The sequence below is a fragment of the Microtus pennsylvanicus genome, chromosome 11 (assembly GCF_037038515.1).
Source record: "Microtus pennsylvanicus isolate mMicPen1 chromosome 11, mMicPen1.hap1, whole genome shotgun sequence".
NCBI classification, from domain to species: domain Eukaryota; kingdom Metazoa; phylum Chordata; class Mammalia; order Rodentia; family Cricetidae; genus Microtus; species Microtus pennsylvanicus.
In genome coordinates, this window is record NC_134589.1 from 14846698 (window position 1) to 14866184 (window position 19487).

General features: G+C 47.4%; 2 protein-coding genes across 14 annotated transcripts in view; one reads left to right on the top strand and one right to left on the bottom strand.

Moving 5' to 3' along the window:
- Nucleotides 1-4691, top strand: part of Bptf (bromodomain PHD finger transcription factor) — a 109437-nt gene extending 104746 nt beyond the window's left edge. For 11 of the 12 annotated variants that reach the window (XM_075990312.1, XM_075990307.1, XM_075990305.1 and 8 more), the window contains one exon: nt 2747-4691. In XM_075990312.1, the coding sequence (XP_075846427.1) occupies nt 2747-2783 (37 nt within the window). In that variant the 3' untranslated portion in view covers nt 2784-4691. Of the gene's footprint in view, nt 1-2010 lie in introns of all 12 variants that reach the window. The other variant, XM_075990308.1, reaches the window with a different exon arrangement.
- A 1524-nt stretch (nt 4692-6215) lies between these two features.
- On the bottom strand, nt 6216-12849 carry C11H17orf58 (chromosome 11 C17orf58 homolog). Of its 2 annotated transcripts, none has more exons than XM_075990319.1 (5): nt 12667-12849; nt 12442-12540; nt 10193-10651; nt 9907-10098; nt 6216-8597 (listed from the first exon to the last, which is right to left on the bottom strand). In XM_075990319.1, the coding sequence occupies exons 2-5, from the start codon at nt 12515-12517 to the stop codon at nt 8407-8409; spliced, it is 918 nt and encodes a 305-aa protein (XP_075846434.1). In that variant the 5' UTR covers nt 12518-12540; nt 12667-12849; the 3' UTR covers nt 6216-8406. The 2 variants fall into 2 exon arrangements, with proteins under 2 accessions (XP_075846434.1, XP_075846433.1); XM_075990318.1 differs by having other exon boundaries at nt 6300-8597; nt 9907-10101.
- Between the last annotated feature and the right edge of the window lie 6638 nt (nt 12850-19487).

Below are 19487 nucleotides of genomic sequence, written 5' to 3' on the forward strand. Positions count from 1 at the left end.
CTGCCCAGAGAACCCACATGTGTAAATTCAAACATTTAATAGAAAAACACACAGAAAAGTAACCTAAGGCCCATGCAACTGTGTTGGAAATAGTGCTAGCATCTAGCACATGGAAGTCAGAGAAACTCTTACCAAATTCTGCTGGGCAGGCCAGCCTCGATGACAAAGAGTGAACCATCCCCAGAATGTCACGGGGAATGCTGAAAAATTCATTCTTCATCTAAAGTGAGAATTACAAGTTGGAGACCTAGCAAGTTCCTGTCTCAAATAGCAGAGAAGTAATTGCCCATCAGGTGATACCCTTGAAGATTAGCAGACACCCAAGAACAGCCAGACGTGCAGGGAAAGCCTGCATTAGTGAAGCAAAAGTCCACAGTGGAGAAGAAAAATATAGTCCAGAATGAACAACAACTTTTTTCAAACAGAACACACCTCTGTGTCAAGCACGCTGCACTTTGATTCTAGAAAACAGGTTATTGGGAGTAAGCAAACCTAAGATAGTAAAATTAGAAAGACAAAATTGTAAGTGCTGAAAGCTCACGTCAGGAGAATTATGAAATAAGAATGTTGCTGTGCCTGAAACTCAGTGAGAAGTCTAGACAGAGGAGACTGCTAGCTAGTATGCCAGGGCGGGAGGACAGGTGGAAGAGCGCAGTAAAGCTTCTGAATGCCAGAGCAGGGCAGGATTAGCCTGCCGATAGTCTCCATGGAAGGGGGGGTGAAATCCCAGCTCCTCAGGAAATGTGGTCAGTTTGCATGTGTCCAGATGGGTTGATGGGACATAGTGAAAGCAGGACCCTTGTTAATGGTGTGTGAAAAGGGCCTCCCAGGTTACTACTGCCAGGTGTGTGCTCTAGCAGAGATAAACACACAAGGAACAAGATCTAGCCAGGCAGTAGTGGCGCATGCCTTCAATCCCAGCACTCGGAGGCAGAGAAAGAGGCAGGTGGATCTGAGTTCGAGACCAGCCTGATATATAGAGTGAGTTCCAGGATAGCCAGAGCCACACAGAGAAACCCTCTCTTGAAAAATCAAAAGAGAGAGAGAAAGAGAAAGGACCTTTAGTGCCTGGCGTGAGGACTCCCACCTTGGTGGCACATGTCTTTAATCTCAGCAGCTACGTACAGAGTGAGATCCTGTCTCAAAAAGCAAAGGGGAAAAAAAAACAGGCATTGAGTCCAAGAAACAAAAGATCCCAGCAACCAACCAAGAATGCCTGGAGCCTACAGTGACATTTTTATGGCCAGTATGTGTTGACAAGTGTTCAGATCAGTAGACCACAATGGAATATGCCCGAGATAGGAATGTCTAGGGAGAGCAAAGGGTTTGGACATGAGATAGACAACTAGTTCAAATCCAGAAAGCTTAACACTAAACTTAAACAAGGCTGGGGGGGGGGGGGCAGAAAATGCTCTCAGTCTAGGTGCTGCAGAGAAAGCTCCAGAGTCATAGGGGCTTCTCTGTCTCATATCAGCCTAAGGAGGTATTATTGGAAGATAGAATGGGCTTGAAGAGCGAGGTGGGAGAGTGGCTAGGTGAGCACACTTCTCATTTGCCAAAGCAAATAAAGTTGGAAGGGATGAGAAGTGCAGCTACCAAATGGAGGATGCCTTTAATCCCAGCAGAGCCGAGGGGAGGGTGAAGGAGGAGGAAAGGCCCTGTAGCAAAACAAAAGGATTTGAAGAAGATAGAGGCTTAGCAACCTACTAGGTGTGGTTTGTATGTGTGTTATCAAACCCAGGGTTTCATTAAGTACACATGGTAAAACTGACTTGCACCCTCAGGTCTAAGGGACCACTATGACATCTTGCCACCAAGTTGCTTCTTTGGCTTTCTGTATAGTGAAGCATTGGTGGGCACTTAAGAACACCTAAGCCCTCTTCTGTTTTTGCTGTTCCCCTGGCCAAACCCTCTGTTTTTAATTTGTGATCTCCCAAGATTGTGTGCACATTATTCTCATTTCTTTGTTCTGGTTCATTTATACCATCCATGTTCTTTCTTTTCTTACAGATTGTGATATCTTTAGTCTGAATTTTTTAACTGGAATCAGAACTGGATGTTGGGGTCACTGTTTATTGTACCACGTGATTGCCTAATTTGAAATTCCCCTCCCAAAAGTTGAAACTAGTTAATATAATTTTTTGATGTTAAATACAGATGTGTAGATACTTTATTCTGGCAGCCATGTTGGACGTGTTTAAAGAATTGTGACTGCTCGGGATGCTGTGCTCACCTGCCATTGCAGTCTGAAGCGCTGAGTTAGTCCTGCTTCCTGTACAGTAACGTGGTTCCTAGCAGACGTTGTGAATGAAACTGTGAAAAGTGGAGGACTTTGTGGACTTGAGTTGGAAAATGTGGTATTAATATTGCTACTTGTCTAATACAACCTTTCATTTCCTGCGTCATTGTAAATAGACAGGCACACACACCTTTTACTGCAGTGATGCTCTGTAAATGTCTCTGTCCCATTTGTTAAAAATGGTGTAATCTTAATAAACAATATATATTCACTTATATATATATTTTTAAACATTGACTTTTTCCAGTGAGCTACCATGTTTACTGTACAGTGAAAAGTTTTATTACTATAGCTTACAGATTTCTAAATTGTCAGCTTTCTCAGCTTTGCTTGCCAAGGATGAGTGGAAGAGCATGGCTGCTCCCCAGGCCACCTTGGCCTCCACATCAAGTGTCACTGTCTCAGAAACCAAGGGTGCTTAATTGTCCCCTTTTCTGTATTCTGTAGGTCTCATAACAACAAGCTGCAGTCTACAGCTCCTTAAGCTCAGCGTGTCACCTAAGCGAGACACAGTCTGGTGGTCTGCACTGTTTAAATTAAAGCGCCAGATGCTTTCGGTCAGGCTGTTCCGACAGGACTGACCATGACTCGTTCCTGTTGGTCACAACAGTCCAGTTGTATTCTTGGCCAGTTTTGTCCAACGGACAAAGGAAAAGCAGAGTCAACGGCACCGTTGTCTTGTGGGAGCAGAGGGCTTTACTGTTGTGCAGAAGCAGGAAACTTTTGTTTATTGAAAAAAAAAAGAAAAAGCAAGAAAAAAAAGATACTATGGGGTCAAGTGTAACTCCGTGGAAATGCCACGTCTGCTCTTCAGTGAAGAAGCTGTTTAGAGTCTCACAGAAAACTTTTTGACTGTATTTATTTATTGTTGCAAAAAAAAAAGACGCTTTTTTATTGCTCCCTCGTGTGTCAGCTAATTATTTTTTCTTATAAAAATCCAGCCCTGGTTCGTGTATCATCCTATCTTATCATGATTCCTGTAGGTGACGTACAAGGCGATCTCTAGATGTCTTTTCTTTCTATGAAAGGAGCTGCTAATGTACACATGTGCACACAACTGGGAATCAACAATGAGTTTATTGTTCACGGTAGACACAGATGAAGCTTGCAAAAAGGCTGGGATAAGTGGTCCTGGACTACAGACTTCGTTGCCTTGAATACACCAGTACAAACTGTCATTCACTCTGCACCAGGCTAAGTGAGCAAAATCTATTTGAAGGTATCTTGTTTGTAAACATTTGTCAGATTCTAATTTTTTTCTTTTTGTATTAAAATTCAACTATGGATGTATATGAATCGAAATAAATGGAGATAATTTTTCTCCCACAGATGGAGGTCTCTTTGAATGTGCGCTAATGATTATTTGTAAGCCCTTGTGGGGAGAGGGAGAGCCACCAGAAATCCCAGGCAGTTTCTCCAGTAGAGCAGAAGCCCTTCTCTTCATAACTCCCCACCCTTTGTCATCACATCAGAGAAAATCTCTAGTGTGTCAGTTGGTCATCCCTCTAAGAACAGGAACGTGACACAGTACAAGCCAACTTCATCCCCACCTTCTGTGATCCTAGGCAGCTCCCTGTCTGTGGGGTGAAGGTTGTGTAGATGACCTTGGCTGGGCTCCTTTGGGAAGGGTGCAGGCAGCAGACCGGTGTGTTCTGTGTGTGCCTCCTGCCAGCGCCCTCTCCTTCCCTCGTGCTGCTCACCGTGTCGTGAAATCAGCGGAGCTGGGCTGTGCAGCTTTGCAGGCGTTCTAGACTTTGCACTAGTCCATATTAGCCTTGTCCTGCTGAATTCTAGAATCTACCTAGTTTTTGTTTTTTTAAAGTCTTCTCTGTTTGGTGTCGCCCTGCTATGCAAAGCCTTCCCCAGCCCTTAGTTTCTCAAAAGGAAACTGTGGCAGCAGTTGGCAATTCTTTCTCCTTACAGGCTCAGGTGTACAGGTTCAGGGTTCACATGCTCTGTGGAAGCCCACTCCCTCTGTACATAAAGATGATGCTTTGGCCTCTGCTTACAGCTAAAGCAACTAAATGCTCAATGTGGTAACAGTTTTTGCTTAAACTATTAGGTGGAAGTAGTTAAATACAGGCTATTTTATCCTTTTAGTTTACAAACAGAAAATGTTCCATGTTGTAAGCACTGTGCTGATGCAAGAATTCTACATTTTCATGAGATAAAGTGATTCTGCATCTAGTCACATCACAGTACTCCTGTCCCATGCAGTCACACATCTAGGTATAAATGGGCTCAATCACTTATGCTTGTTGCCCCAAGAGCTTTCCTACCTGTAGGCAATAGACTGCTATGTTTTTACAGATTGTAGCAAATTCTAAATAATTCTTTTTGTACGTAATAGGACATTTCATCCTAAAAAAATAAAGTAATGTTTTTGACATTGGATTCTGTGCAGTTTCTAATGAAACAATGGTCGGTTGGTTTGTTGTTTGATATATTTTCTGTAGCTGTTGGCATTGCCAAGTTGTACAGAAGGGGGGTGGGTTGTGAATTTCTGAGACCGGGAAGATGTTAATTTCATATTGTGTACTTAATGGTATAAAGACTTTTGCAATTTCTATCACCATATAAAGACATTTTATAATTTTATCAGACTATAGAGCTTTAGTCTTTCAAAAGGAATTTTTGAAAAAATCGTACATTCTTATTTCAAAAGCTGCTTTTCTACGAATCTGATTTGAGGAACTTCTGCTACTGAATAAAACGTTAAGCTGTTGGCTTGGGCAGCCAGAGTGCTCTGATGTGCATTGGTGATGTTAGGACATTCTGCCTGGGCTTCGCACCTATAACCTGTATGTTCTTGGCTTTGATAGATTTCTCTGGCTAAAAGTATTTTTAGCATTTCCTGTGCTTCATCTCCAAATTCACAATTTGAGACCATTTCATAAGAGATATTTTCATAATGTCTGCAAGGCTTTTTTTCTCCTGTGCAAATTCTTCAGGGTTTGTATTTAGCTATCGTACAGTAAGGTCAGCCAAATTGTGATGGTTTGGAGATGTCTCTACAGTCAGAGTGGCCTGGAGTGCTGTGTAGGAGCCCTGACGATGTGTTGCCCTTTGTAGCCTCCTCCTAAGATCTGCAAATAAAACTTCTTGCCCTGTCTCTGTCCGTTTGTGTCACACTGTAAGAGCCAAACCTGGTGGTTGCACACTCAGATCGACGGCATTCACTCTGTGTGTGTGTGTGTGTGTGTGTGTGTGTGTGTGTGTGTGTGTGTGTTGGAGATGTGTGTGTCTAAGTTTATTTTATGTGTATGAATGTTTTGCCTGCATGTATGTGTATGTGCACCAGGTGTCCATAGGGGGCAGAAGAGGATATTGGATCCCCTGGAACTAGAGTTTACTAAGGTCCTAAGCCACCCAGTGGGTGCTGGGAACTGAACCCAGGTCCTCTGCAAGAGCGGCCAGTGGTTTTTAACTGCTGAGCCATCTCTCCGGCCTCTGGGATTCACTCTCATCCCAGAAGAGGCAGATTCCAGCAGGGTCTTGAACTTGGAAGCGTTATTCTCCCCTGAGCAAAGTACTGGCTGATAGGTCCATGGAGAGCAGGGACAAGAATGCTGGGGGGGGGGGGGGCGCGCCATCGGGTGTCGTTTGAGGAAGACATTTCTGAGACTAGGATACCCCTTGATCCAGCCAAATTTCACCTAGCAAAATACTGTCTTTTCAGACTGGAAGAGACCACACAGCAGCCGAGAGTGCCTTGCCAGCTGCAGGCAAGTGGGCTTGCGCATGCCTCCCCTTGGTTACCTTAAATGAGTTCAGAAGAGAACTGCACGATGCCATGTGACAGTTAAAACTTAGTATCACACACACCAAAAGGCAGGAGGGGGAGGGAGACTGTCCTTCCCCCCTCCATGAATCCTTGAAGTAACAGCTTAATTTGAAAGACAGACACTATTGAATTAGTCTTGAAGGCAACTGAGTGCTTTATTGCTGAGGGACATAAACACAATGGCCCTTTAATCTTTAGAGAGCAGGGACCCATGTACTGGGGGTGGGGGTGGGGGGTGGAATCTATCAATGGGACAAAAGGATTATTATCAATGAGACAACAATGATTTGCTCATTAAATTTTTCTATAAAATTAGAAATTGCAATCAAGGTCCTGTGTGAATGTTAAAAAAGTGATTCTTCAACCTTTTTGCTAGCCTGGGATCTCCAGGGTTCCTTTCCACCTCCTTTCCCAGTCTCCAGCCCTACCACTGACCGCAGCTGAGCCTTGCTAGCCTTGCCGACCCAGCCTTGAGTGACGGCCTTCTTCCTATTCAGGCAGCCTCTACAAGCGGCCTGCATTTGTGCAGTAACCTGACCTCCAAGTCTACTGAACCTCGGAGTCTGACATTGGCGTTTGTGTGTAGGGAGGTGTGAGCGCAGGTTCCCAAGGAGGCCAGCAGAGGGCGCAAGATGCCCTAGCGCCAGAGGTGCAGGGAATTGAGAGCCACTTGATAGCAATGCTGGGAGCTGGGCTCCAGTCCTCTGAGGATCTGTGCAATTTCAAGCTCCCACTGCCTCTTTCTGGGACAGAGCCTCCTGTAGCCCAGGCTGGCATTACAGGCTTATTCTACCATACTTAGCATTCAAAAACAAAACAGATTTTAATGAATTTAGACACGTCTCATCTTTGGAAATTTCTCTAAAAGACCTTTAGCTGGAAGTTTGTAATAGAGTTAGTTGCAAGGAGCCTGCAATGCCCTTTGTCCCGTGACCTTAAGTATAGGGCTAATCTGGCCTCTAGCAGCTCCAGCCAAGGCCACATGTGAAAAAACAACAACAAAAGAAGTCCCTTAGTAATACTTTGCCACGAAGTAGAACCTCTCAGCTTTATTTTAGTAATGTTTCCCTTGTTACCATAGCTGCACATGGCTGTTTTCTTTCCCTCAACAGGTCATCATGGCTGTCCTGGAACTCACTCTGTAGACCAGGCTGGCCTCAGACTCACAGACATCACCTGCCTCTGCTTCTCTGGTGCTGAGATTAAAGGCCTGCACCACCTCCCCAAGCATCCTGTTCTTTTTTGGGACCGGGTTTCACGTAGCTTTTGAGCCTGTCTGACCTTGAACTCACAGAGATCTGCCTGTCTCTGCCTCCCGAGTGCTGGGACCACTACCCAGCGATTCATGCATTCTTGGCGTTTATTCTGAGATTAACTGAAATACAGCCTGGTCATCTGAAAGGAGAAACAGTATAGTATGTCCTTGTGGACTCGCGTATAAAGTGATTTACTCAAGCAAACAAACAAATGGCTCCTGCACTGGCCTTTGAACTGCTTCCGGGGTTTGGGAAGGAAGTTTAGAAAGGCTTTTTCTCAATGTTTAGGATCACTGAGGGGGAAAAAAAGGCCAGGTGCATCCAAGATCTGATTTCAAGGCGAGATTTACTGCTTGACAAACACAATGGTGATACTGGGTCTTAACAGAAAAATGACATCAGATACACCAGAAAACATGCTGGAATAGAAGCCAGTTTGACACAAAACAGGCTATTGGGAGCAAGGAGGCATGACAGTACACAGGGGTACATCAAGAACACACTTTGAATGATGTTTTGCTTGCATTGGCCCTTGAGATGTAAAATTTTCATACTTGGCCTGGGCTCTGACCTTAGTGTCGCCTCTGACACTTCATATGTAAATGAATTCTGATGGGGATGTTTACTCTCATGTGGAATTCAAAACTCAATACTTTAAATACGAAATCTGGCCTGACACATGATAGATACTATTCAAAGCTGTATATTTAAATTAAAGAAATGTTTGTGAACTATTTCTACTGGGGAAAATGTATTAAATTAAAATAACTTAAAAACAACACGAAGTGGTGTGATCTGTTGACCTGGCAGGTCAAGTCAGGTCTGAGCTGTGTGTGTCACTGTCTGTCGCTGCTGTAAGTTTACCACTGTGCTGGGGAGCATAGCTTGTCAGCATCTTGTCAGTAACGTGACAGCTTCAGAGTTAAGCTGCACACGTAGTTCTTAAGGTAGCTTAGCTGTGGGCCCAGTTTCAAGTAGCAGAACCCCCACTACGTGCAGACCGACCTTCCGTCTTACTGCCGAGTTCAAGGCTCTTGGGATGGCACAGGTGTCGAGAGTTGATCTGTTCAAATGCACCGAGCGTGGCTGGCATCTCGAACTTGCCACTCCCGTTTTCGGTTAAATCTTTTGACATAGCTGCTGCTACCCCTGAGCAGTCCGTCTCCTGGACGCAGGCGCCCTCTCAGGACCTGGAGCAGAGCACTAGGGAGCTGCCGTCTCTTATGGTAGATGTGGCCCATCACAATATACCGGCTTCCTGAACAAAAAAACCCGAGGAGAAACAAGGTCACTTAAATGCCAAGAAACGGTGAAATCTGAACTTGATTCTTTTTTAATTTATTTTTATTTTATGTTCATTGGCATTTTGTCTGCAGGTGTGTGTCTGTTGTGACAGTTACCCTGGAACTGAAGTTACAGACGGGTATGAGCTGCCATGTGGGTGCTGGGAATTGAACCCAGGTCCTCTGGAAGAGCAGTCAGTGTTCTTAACCACTGAGCCATCTCTCCAGCCCCTGAGCTTGACTCTATGCATATGGCAACTTATCTAACCTATAGGCCACAAGTGGAAAATCTATAGAAAAGATAACCTGCAGACAGCCAACATTACAAGAAGAAAGCCCAGAACATCTCTAGGAAGAAATGAAGAAGAGGTATCCCCAACACTGCCACCAACCCCAAAAAGGCCCTTCTCAACTCAGTGCTGTGCACTAGACCCCCTTAGTCACTTTTGAAAATGGTGTTTTGTCAGGAATGTATGTGTTAACCTATCAGTGTTTGGGACGTTTTGGGTTTTTTTGTTTTGGTTTGTTCCCAGTTGATTTTTCAAGGTAGTGTTTATCTGTGTAGTCTTGGCTGTCCTGGTACCAAGCTGGCTTCGAACTTCTGTAGATTCACTTGCCTCTGCCTCCCGAGTGCTGAGACTCAAGGCATGCACCACCATGCCCACCATTTATTGTTTTTTGGTGGTTTTTTTTTCCTTCCTTTTGAAGAGTTATAGTAGCCAAAGCTGGCTTTGAACTCTATATATGTGGGATGACCTTGAAGTTCTGATCCTCTTGCCTCCAAATCCCTCCTGGGTGCTGGAGATGCAGGTGTACACTACCAATCCTGGCCTGTTTTGTGCCAATCGCTCTTCTCATATTTATGGAGAGCTGAAATGTACTGTAATCTAAATTCTGTTGGTTACACTACTGTCCCACAAAGCTGGGATTGAGCCCCACCAGTAACCCAGCATGTATTGAAGCAGGAGGATTGCCATGAGTTTGAGGCCAGCCTGGGCTCCATATCAACAGGCTGTCTCAGACAATCTTGCCTGGCATGTGTGAGGCCCTACTCAATTCCTAGTCTTTGGGGGGGGGGGCACTTAGAGGGAGTGGTGGCCAAGAGAAGCGGCGCTGCAGCATTTAGGTCCCCAACAGCAGTACAAAGGACACCTTTAATCCCAGCATTGGAGGGGGGACAGAGGCAGGGGGATCTCCAGGACGGACAGGGCTACAGAGAAACCCTGTCTCGAAAAACTAAATAAAGGACATGTATGAGCTGGTCTTTTGGGTCAGTTTCGATACCAGGCTTAAATTCTGGACACGGCTTATGGCAATTGGAAGAGTCCAGGGCTAGTATGTGCACGCGGAAGAAAAAGCCGTCGGGAGTGATGTAGAGGCGGCTCAACTTGTACAGCCCGTCGGGGTCCACCAGTAGAGTCACCAGCCGCAGGCCCGCGCCCAGCACGTCCACGTCGTGCACGATTCCATTCACGGCTACTTTGGGAAAACGGGATTTGGAGAAAAGCATTACGACTAGCGCCAGGGTGGGGAGGGGCACGCGGGTTCCCGGCAGGGTGGGTGCGCTCACCAAACTCGCTGGTGCAGAAGGCCTCGTGCTCGTCCGCGTCCGCGCTGCAGGCGCGCGCGCAGGACTGGGTCTCCAGCTCGGCGTCCCCGGGCGGCAGCGCCTGCGGGGTCCCGGAGGGCTGCGCGGCGGCGCGCGGCCGGTTCGGGTGGGCGTGGCCGGCGGCGCGCGAGGCCTGGGGCCGCGGGGCCCGAGAGCGCGCGCGCCGCGGGGCGTCCTCGGGCGGGGACGCTCGGTTCTCCGCCTGGACGAGGCGCGGGCCGGGGAGCCCTGCGGGCGCGCGCGCCGCATCCCGGAAGCCGGCGCGGTTGTCAGCGGGCGGCGCGGGCTTCCGGCGCCGGGGGTCGGGCCAGGCGCGCGGGCCAGTGTCCGCGGCTCGCGACCGGCGCGCGAACTCGGGCAGCGGCTGCGCGCGCGGCCCCGGCGTCTCCTGGGCGCCTGGCTTTCGGTGCGGCGGTGGGGCTGCGGGAGAGAGCGAGGCGGTGAGCGAGCCCGAGGGAGGCGCGACGGGAGCAGAGGAAGCTCGGAGCGAGCACCTGCAGGAGTCCCGCACGGCTGGGCCACCGCCTGCAGCAGCACCAGGCCTCGGCAGGAGGCTGGCTGCAGGTTCGAGGTCAACCTGGGCTACGGTGTCAACCGATCATAAGAATAAACAAGTAAATCCAAGAATGGAGCTAAGGAACTTTGCCAAATCTTTTCAAATTACAGTCTTCTATTTATTCTAGAGCTAAATACTTAGGGTAACATTGATTAAACTTCTGTCTTTACCCTTCAATACGACATACACACACACCTTTTTGCTATTTACCAGTTTGTTGAGAAAGTAACAAGAGCAAGCCCCAAAGAGAAACGTCTCGAGTTACAGGTTTCTCCTAATTGTTTAAGCGCCCCTGACAACAGCTATTTGTTTTTCCCATCCGTGTTTACACTGTCACCTTCCTCTCCCGCAGCATCAAGCATTTGAGTGGATTTTTAGCTGGCTTCTTGGACGCCACTTACTAGGAAATAACAGCTTAGAACGGGTTTTTAAAGGTTGGCTGGGAGGCAAAGACCCCTGGCTAAGTATAAAAGCATACATTAGCTCTATTACCCCTCCCCATTAGAAAATCTCCCAAATACCATGAAGACACCTTTTTTTAAAGTTATTAATGATTTTCCCCAGCTATGCATACAGGTTGGTGCACAAACTTCAGCCAGCTTGAAATCTGGGCAACTTTCCGTGCACAGTTACACAATATCACCTCCCAGTGCCCCTCCAGCCAAGCACAGCCCAGAGCCTATTTTTCTCTCCGTTTGCATTAAAGAACTTGGTCTGCCCCTTGAAGCTTTGACAGCGTGTCTTGCCAGTTAAAAAAAAAAAATCTTGAAAAATCGACTTTCTCCCAGTAGGAATGGCTAGTTATACAGTTTGTGTTTTTGCAAAGCCATTGATTCTAACTTCCTACATTAAACCGGCACATTGTGCACAGCCAAATAAAGTTCTGGTAGCTATCCAACTCCTGACTGTCAACTGTTGACCTCAACTGCTTCCCCACTGATATTACCATCTGTTGTGTTGTCATGGGGAAGATGGTTTGATATTCGGGTTAAATACCACTGAAGTCCTTCAATTTCCATATGGAGAAAAAAAACTAAAATAAATTGCTCCGTGAGATGTAGAAGCTGTTTTTCCCAGACATAGTAAAATGAACAAAACATCCTAACAAAAGCAAAACAAATCATCACCTCGCCGAGACTCCTGATTTGTGCCTGTGTGTGAGTGATGAGTGCCTAAGTGTGTGTGTGGGGTGTGTGTGTGTGTGTGTGTGTGTGTGTGTGTGTGTGTGTGATAGATACCACAGGTTCAGGTACACCAGAGGCTATACCGGAGCTGCTGAAGAGGGGCGGGATGCGGGATGCCCGGGCTATCGCACCATCGGTGGCCTGTGTCACCATGACTAGCCTAGGAGCCTGTCCACAGCGAGCCGCGACCCCTTTTGACACTTTCCCTCCTCTGGGACGCAGCTATTTAACATGCAAAGTTTTCTCCAGCCTGCCTGGCTCGCACGCAATCATTTCAGCAGCTGAACCCGCGTCTTTGCTTTCGAAAGGGCTGCCAAGGAACATGAAATCTTGGGAGACCCTTGTCGCTGCTCGCTGGCACGCACGCAGACCCGGAGTCGCCAGTCCCGCAGGCTCTGACCCTTGGCTCGTCCCGCCCTGCATCGCGCCCTTTTCCCGGTCCCTGGGGCGCTGCGTTTCAGCGACCTCACCTTTTCTTTCCGCCACCGGGGCTTCGGGGGACCATCCGATGATCAAACAGAGAAGCCAGAGGGCTTGAGCTGTCATTTTTGTAGACAGGGTTCCCAGGGCTGGAAAATGCAGCAAGGGCTTTGGCTCGCTTCCTCTCCCCCCACCCCTTCTCCACACCCCCTCACCCCCGTTCATGCTAATGAGGGGCAGCCTTTGGGGAAACGGGCATCTCTGGCTGCACAGACCATTGAAACAAAACCGAGCGGCGGGGATCTCGCCCTCTTCCCGAACAGGGTCGGATGTGTGGTTCGGGCTGGGATCTGTGGGCCCGAAGAACACCACCGCCTTGAGCTCTGGCTTTGGATGGGTGGTGTGCTTGGCCTGAGGTGACAGGGAGAGGGGAGAGTGAGGGTTTTGAGGGAGCTGAAGGGACGGGATGAAGGAAAGTGAGTGATGAAGTCAACAACAAATAAATCAGGGCTTAGAATAGCTTGGGCTTGTGGAGGGGAGGGGACTCCAGATGACAAAAAACGCATTCCAGAACGCGTGAGGCAATTGCCAGACAAACCAAGTTTGGCAAAGCTGTTTGACTGTATGTGCAATCTTGATATTCTAGAACCAGAAACGGGGGGCGGGGGGATCTTGAAAATGTTTTTCTTGCCAGCCCTCTCCTCCTCCTCCTCTCTCTTCTCCCTCTCTTTCCTCCATCCAACCATTGCTGCCTGGTATTCATTTGACCAGATGCAAGTGTAGATTGAATGCGTAAAGATCGGCAACCCACCTTTCCGATTCTGGGGGCATCTCACGGCTTGGGAAAAGGCCAAGGTTTTATTTCTAAGAAAAGCACATTCTTTTCCTGCTTATGTCCAACTTCCTGACACAGCATCTCATCTCGATCGATCAGGAGTTAAGAAAGGCCCCTTTCTCTTGGATGAAATAAAACCAGCATTTGCCAAGGGAAGCATGTGGGGATCACATCCCCAGAGCAAGTCCGAAACCTCGGGGATTACATCTCAGTTCACTTCAAACCTAACCGGAAGCAGGGATGCTCTGAGATGAAGATGAATGTGTGAGGTACCCAAGGTTACAGAAGGAAGGCTCAGAGTTCTGTGGCACTGGCATCCGGGGGCCAGAAAACAAAATGCTGATGCCCTGGGTAGCGGACGCTGAGGCACTGATCTCAGAAATGGCACGGAGAAGCTAGAGTCGGAACACCGGTGCAGAGAGAGCAAGGGCTTTTGAAGGACCTAAGGAGAGGCAGCTTGTGGCCGACCTGTTGGTTACATTCTAGGAGGCAGGAGTTCTGGAGCTACCGGCTCAACTTTAGTTTCCAAACGAATATTCTAGGGGATGTAGCTCAGTTAGTAAAATGCTCACCTAGCATGCACGGAGCACTAGGTTGGACTGCGTGCTCTTTATGAAGCAGCGTGGTGGAGCGCATGCCCGTAACCCCGACACGCTGAACCAGAGGCAAGATGATTAGGGGTTTAAGGACATCCTCAGCTGCACAGGGAGGGAGTTCAAGACCAGCCTGGGATACACAAGACCTTGTCTCAAAGTATTCACAGCTAGTGTCCCCAAAGAAGCAGGCCATTTAAAAAAAAAATAAAAACCTAGGACTGGAGAAATGGCTTATGGGTTTAGTAGTTACTGCTCTTGCCATTTCAGTTCCCATCACCCACAAGGCGACTCGCAGCTGTCAGTTCCAGTTCCAGGGAACCTGACCTTCTTCTGACCTTCTTCTGACCTTCTTGGGCTTCTGTGTATTGCACTTGCAAACTCCACACTCAGGCACGTGCACTTACACAAAAACTTAATAAAAATATTGTTTTTTCCTTTTTCAGTTTTTCAAGACAGGGTTTCTCTGTGTGTAACAGCCCTAACTGTCCTGAAACTAGCCCTTGCTGGCCTTGAATTCACAGGGATCCGCCTGCCTCTGCCTCCAAGTACCGGGATTAAAGGTGTGCGCCACTCAAGTGAATATTTTAAAAGTCTAAACTGGTGTGGGAAGTCCTTCTGTCTATGTGTTGCTTTTATTGGTTAATGAATAAAGAAGCTGCTTTCGGCCAATGGCTTAACAGAATGTAACCAGGCTGTATAGAGAGAGTAGGCGGAGTCAAAGAGAAGTCATGTAGCCCCGCTAGAGACAGAGGCCGGAAATTTACCTGGTAAGCAGCAGCCTCATGGCAACACACAGATGAATAAAGATGGGTTAATTTAAGTTATGAGTTAGCCAGAAATATGCTTAAGTTATTGGCCAAACAGTATTTCAAATAATATGGTTTCTGAGTGATTATTTCGGGGCTGAGCAGCCAGGAACAAACAAGCAGCCTCTTACAACACTAAACCAAAATATAGAAATCAGACTGCAGACAACATGGAGGGTTTGTAAGCGTGAGCTGCTGGCTGTTTGGGTGAAAGCAGCACTGGCCAGGAAGAGACCCGAAGAGGGAAACTGTAGAACAGGATCCGAAAATGGGTCGACAGTGTACTGAGGGCTGCAGAGAGGCGAAGGGGTGGAGGGAGACAGTTTAATCATGAGCGCTTGTCTAACACACATGACAACATATAGAAAGAACTAACAGAAACAAGAGTAAACAGCCAGGCAGTGGTGGCACATACCTTTAGTCCTCACACCCCAGAGGAAGCAGAGACAGGTGAATCTCTGTGAGTTCAAGGCCAGCCTGGTCTACCGAGTGAGTTCCAGGACAGCCAGGGTTACACAGGGTTACTTCTCGAAAACAAAACAAAATAAAAACGAATAGAAAAGAGAACTGGAAATGTTGGAAATATGACTCAGTGATTAAGATCACTTGGATCCCAGCATTCACTTGTGGGCTCACGCCATCTGTAACTCCAGTTCCAGGGGATCTGACGCCATCTTCTGGCTGCTGCTGGTACTGACTGCGCATGGTACACAGACATGGGAGCAAAACCTGTACACACAATTTTAAAAAAGAAAAAAAATAGCCTCTCCAGTCACACCAGCCTTGCGTTCATGATTTGCTGGCTCCCAACTCAGGACACAGCCAGGCAACCACTTTTGCTTTCCAGTTCTGGGTGCTGGGATTCTAGATGTGAGCTGACCTAATTCTCTCATGTGTTTTGTTTTTGTTTTTCCCATGCCAAGTGGAATTAGGCTTAAGGTTTCTCAGTTACAACCACATCTTAGACATGCCTTCCTGAGACTACATTCAAGTCACCCAGATCCAGTTTGAGGTGTTTCTGGAATTCTATGTCAGTCATGGGAATACCCACAGTTCACACCCAGAGACACAGAGTATGTCAAGGTATCCCCCAGAGTTCCTAGAGCCACCCAGGATGGCACCAACTGAGAGAACTTTCCAGAATCCAATGCCAGCTCTTGGCCAGTGTGCTGATTAGACAAGCTAGAGACACCTGGGAAGACAGTCTCAATTAAGGGCATTGTCTCCATCAGATTGACCTGTGGGAATCTATGGGTCATATTCTTGATTTAACAATCGATATGGGAGGACCCAGCTCACTGGGGAGGGCGTGCTTCCCCGGGTAGGTGTCCAAGCTGTCTAAGAAAGCAAGCTGAGCAAACTTTGGGGAGCCAGCTAGCAAGCAGTACATGGGGCTCTAACCCATGACCCTGAGGTTAAGAGCCTCATGCTCCATGGACTGAGCCTGGTGGGACAATGCTTTTGTACACTGTAAAGATTTGTCACTCGTATTGGTTTAATAAAGCATTGATTGGCCAGTAACCAGGCAGGAAGTGTGGGTGGGACAATCAGAGTAAGAGAATTCTGGGAAGAGGAAAGGCAGTGCCAATAGTTACCAGCCAGACGCAGAGGAAGCAAGGTGGGTACACCATACTGAGAAAAGGTACTGCCACATGGCAGAGCATAAATAAGGAAAATGCATCAGCTTTAAGTGGAAAAGCTAGTTGATAATAAGCCTGAGCTAATAGGCCAAACAGTTTTAATTAATAAAAGTCTCTGTGTGTTTCTTTGGGACTGAGCCACTACCGGACCAGACAGGACAGAAACTTCCTTCTACAAAGCACTGTTTCTCCATAGCTTCTGCTTCAGTTTCTGCATCAAGGTTTCTGCCTGACTTCACCATGGACTGTTACCTGAAGGTGTAAGAGGAAACCAATTCTTTTTACCCTCTGTTGCTTTTTGGTCAGTGTTTTATCAAAAACACAACAGAAACCAAACTAAAATAGGCAGTGTCGGGTTTGTAGCCTACTAAACCAACTAGGGCTAGGGAGGGATCTCAGTGGTAGAGCACTTGGCTGGCATCAGTAAGGCCCTGGGTTCGATACCCATTATCACAAAAAAGTTCTTGCTAGCCATGGTGGACCATGCCTATAATCCTAGCATTGCAAGCAGAGGTAACGGAATTGTCATAGGTTCAAGGACAGCCTGGTTTACATAGCAAATTCCAGACCAGCCACCAGTCAAGGCTACGCGGTAAGATCCTATCTCAAAAGAATAAGAAAGAGAGGAGAAGAGGAGGAGAAGGAGGAGGAGGAGGATAAATCCACTAATGGTTGGAGACAAAGAGTTCAAATGGGTTGATCTACTTAGAATATCTATGAGCTTCTATTTTTATTTTATTTTATGTATATGGGCATTGTTGTAATTAAAACAACAACAACAAATGCCAGTAAGAGAAGTCTCACCACACAACAGGGCTCACATGGAAGGTTTATGGGAAGAGGAGAGAGAAGGGGACAGAGCAGGAGAGCAAAAACTACTTCCCGGGGACAAGAGTGGCTGAAGAGAGGGGGAGGGAGGGGAGCAAGGAGAGAGGGAGGAAGAGGTGGGAGGTGAGCAATGCCCTTTTAAATGGGAAGGTAGCGAACAAGCAGCTGAGGACATACCCTGACAGGACCCCACGGGCAGACCAGTACAGATGGCTGAATATTAACATTCCTCTCTTTTATTATAAAAAGGTTAGGCGTTAGAAAGGGGTAACAGGTGAGGTGAGGATGATGTGTTCTCGAGATGCTGACCTGAGGGTGTCACAATCTTTGGGGGGGGCTGGGAAAGCTGGGGCACTGACCATGTCCTGGGGTAGCTGGCTGTTTTATTCCACTGTCCAGGCTCTGGAACTGTCAGGCGCTGCTTGGACCTGGCAAAATGCTGTTTGAGGTGGGTCCAAGTCCATGGCCTGGATCTGAAGGCACTTGATCCTTTCCCATCACCACGGCATCGCTGGGACACCCTCTTTCTAGCCAATTTACCAGGAGACACAGGTGGTTGGTTACCGAGGGCAGTCATTGTAGAGCTGGTACCTTTTAAATAAATAAAATGTAATGTAAATAAAATAAAATATGTAATGTAAAGAGTTACATTAGAATCTGTTCTCTCTTTTCTGAATCTGGAGGACATGGATACCTCTGGGGTGCTGTTGGTTCTCACCACCTGGACATGTTTGGAGGTCTTGCACCTCCAGTTCTGTGGCTAACAGTTGGTAGTCCTGTAACAATAGCTAATTAGTTGTTTGATCAGAGATTTTTGAATGTATCGTTGAAGATACATAGAGAAGAAACTGATGAAGCAGGATGTGATTGTTAAAGACAGGAAAACAAGGAGAAGGGTCAGGAAGAAAAGCATCCACTTCCATAGGGGTTCCCAATCCAGGAGAAAGCAGGGTTTAAAGCAATGAAGAAGAAAATGGAGAATTCTTTCTCTGTTTCCTGACTGTCTGATCCAAGGTATACTGAGGCCAGATTTTCTTTAAAAGGAGTGGTCAGTGGGTCTCCAAAAAACATCCCAACGGGAGCAAGGAGGTGTAGTACGGTTCCCGAGGATCAGGCAGAGGAAGACAGAGAAAGAAGATCCAAGGCCTGAATACACTGGCATTCCAGGGACTCAGGGGGATCAGACAGAGTGGGCACAAGCTGTTTCAGTACATCGTACATCGTCACTCAAGAACAGACACCAAGGGCTCTGAGCCCAAGAGAGACACAGTCGCCTGCTACCAGGACTTTGAGGAAAGCCAGAAGGCGAGGAGAAGACTGTGCTCGAGAAAGGAAGCCTCACATCCAGGGGAATGAACGGGCAGAGGTGGATAACCCTGCCAGAGAATGGAAGACAAAGCAAAGGAGAAAGCAGGTTTGTTACAGGTGGAAGACAGTGAATCAGAAAGCAATATCCGAGGGATATTGGGCCAGATCTAACCGCAAAGATGAGTTTAAAGTCCTGAAACCAAGCACTAGGTGCAAATATTGGAGGTATAAATGATGTCAAAGTTCCCATGAGTGAGGCAGATAAGTGAGACCCAAGAGTCTGTAGCTCCTAGCGTCCCAGGAATTCAGAGAGGGTTGATTTGGAGAAGGCACAGGCTGCCTCAGTGATTCGTCAAAGAGCAGTGGCCAAGAGCTCTCAGCCCAGAGACCGTGGTTGCCAGGGCGTAACGAGACCAAAAGGCGAGAGACCACAGAGAGATGAGTCCTCACTGGTAGAAAACGGCTGGAGGTGAGAAGAAAGAGCTCACCTCTAGTGCCCGTGTTAGGTGGAAGGGCCCTGTCTGTGACCTGTTAGTTGGAAAAGCAAGGTCATTTGTGGACCGGGTTCCAGTGACCCAGCTTGCCTCAGACAGCCTGCGGGCAGAAAGAAACACCAGGAGAGCTTTTCCTGGTCAAGGAACCAATGTCGTTATTTTAAAATGCTGCGAAAAGCCAGGCAGTGGTGGCGCACGCCTTTAATCCCAGCACTGGGGAGGCAGAGGCAGGCGGATCTCTGTGAGTTCGGGGCCAGCCTGGTCTACAAGAGCTAATTCCAGGACAGGCTCCAAAACCTACAGAGAAACCCTGTCTCGAAAAAACAAAAACAAAACTAAATAAACAAAAAATGCTGCGAAAAGGCCTGGCGGTGGTGGTGCACGCCTTTAATCCCAGCACTTGGGAGGAAGAAGCAGGTGGATCTCTGAATTCGAGGCCACCCTGGGCTACAGAACGAGTTCCAGGACAGACCCCAAAGCTGCACAGAGAGACCCTGTCTCGAAAAACAAAACAGAGCAAAACAACAACAAAATGCTGTGAAGAGAAGTCACGCCATGCAACAAAGCTCACATGTGAGGGTTATAGGAA

Bases quoted from the DNA above. Each gene is read 5' to 3' on its own strand.
- C11H17orf58 (XM_075990318.1), bottom strand. From the start codon at position 12,517: ATGACAGCTCAAGCCCTCTGGCTTCTCTGTTTGATCATCGGATGGTCC. The intron at 10,652-12,441 runs GTGAGGTCGCTG...TCTCTCCCGCAG, and splicing joins CCCGGTGGCGGAAAGAAAAG to CCCCACCGCCGCACCGAAAG. The intron at 10,102-10,192 runs GTGAGCGCACCC...GTTTTCCCAAAG, and splicing joins CTTCTGCACCAGCGAGTTTG to TAGCCGTGAATGGAATCGTG.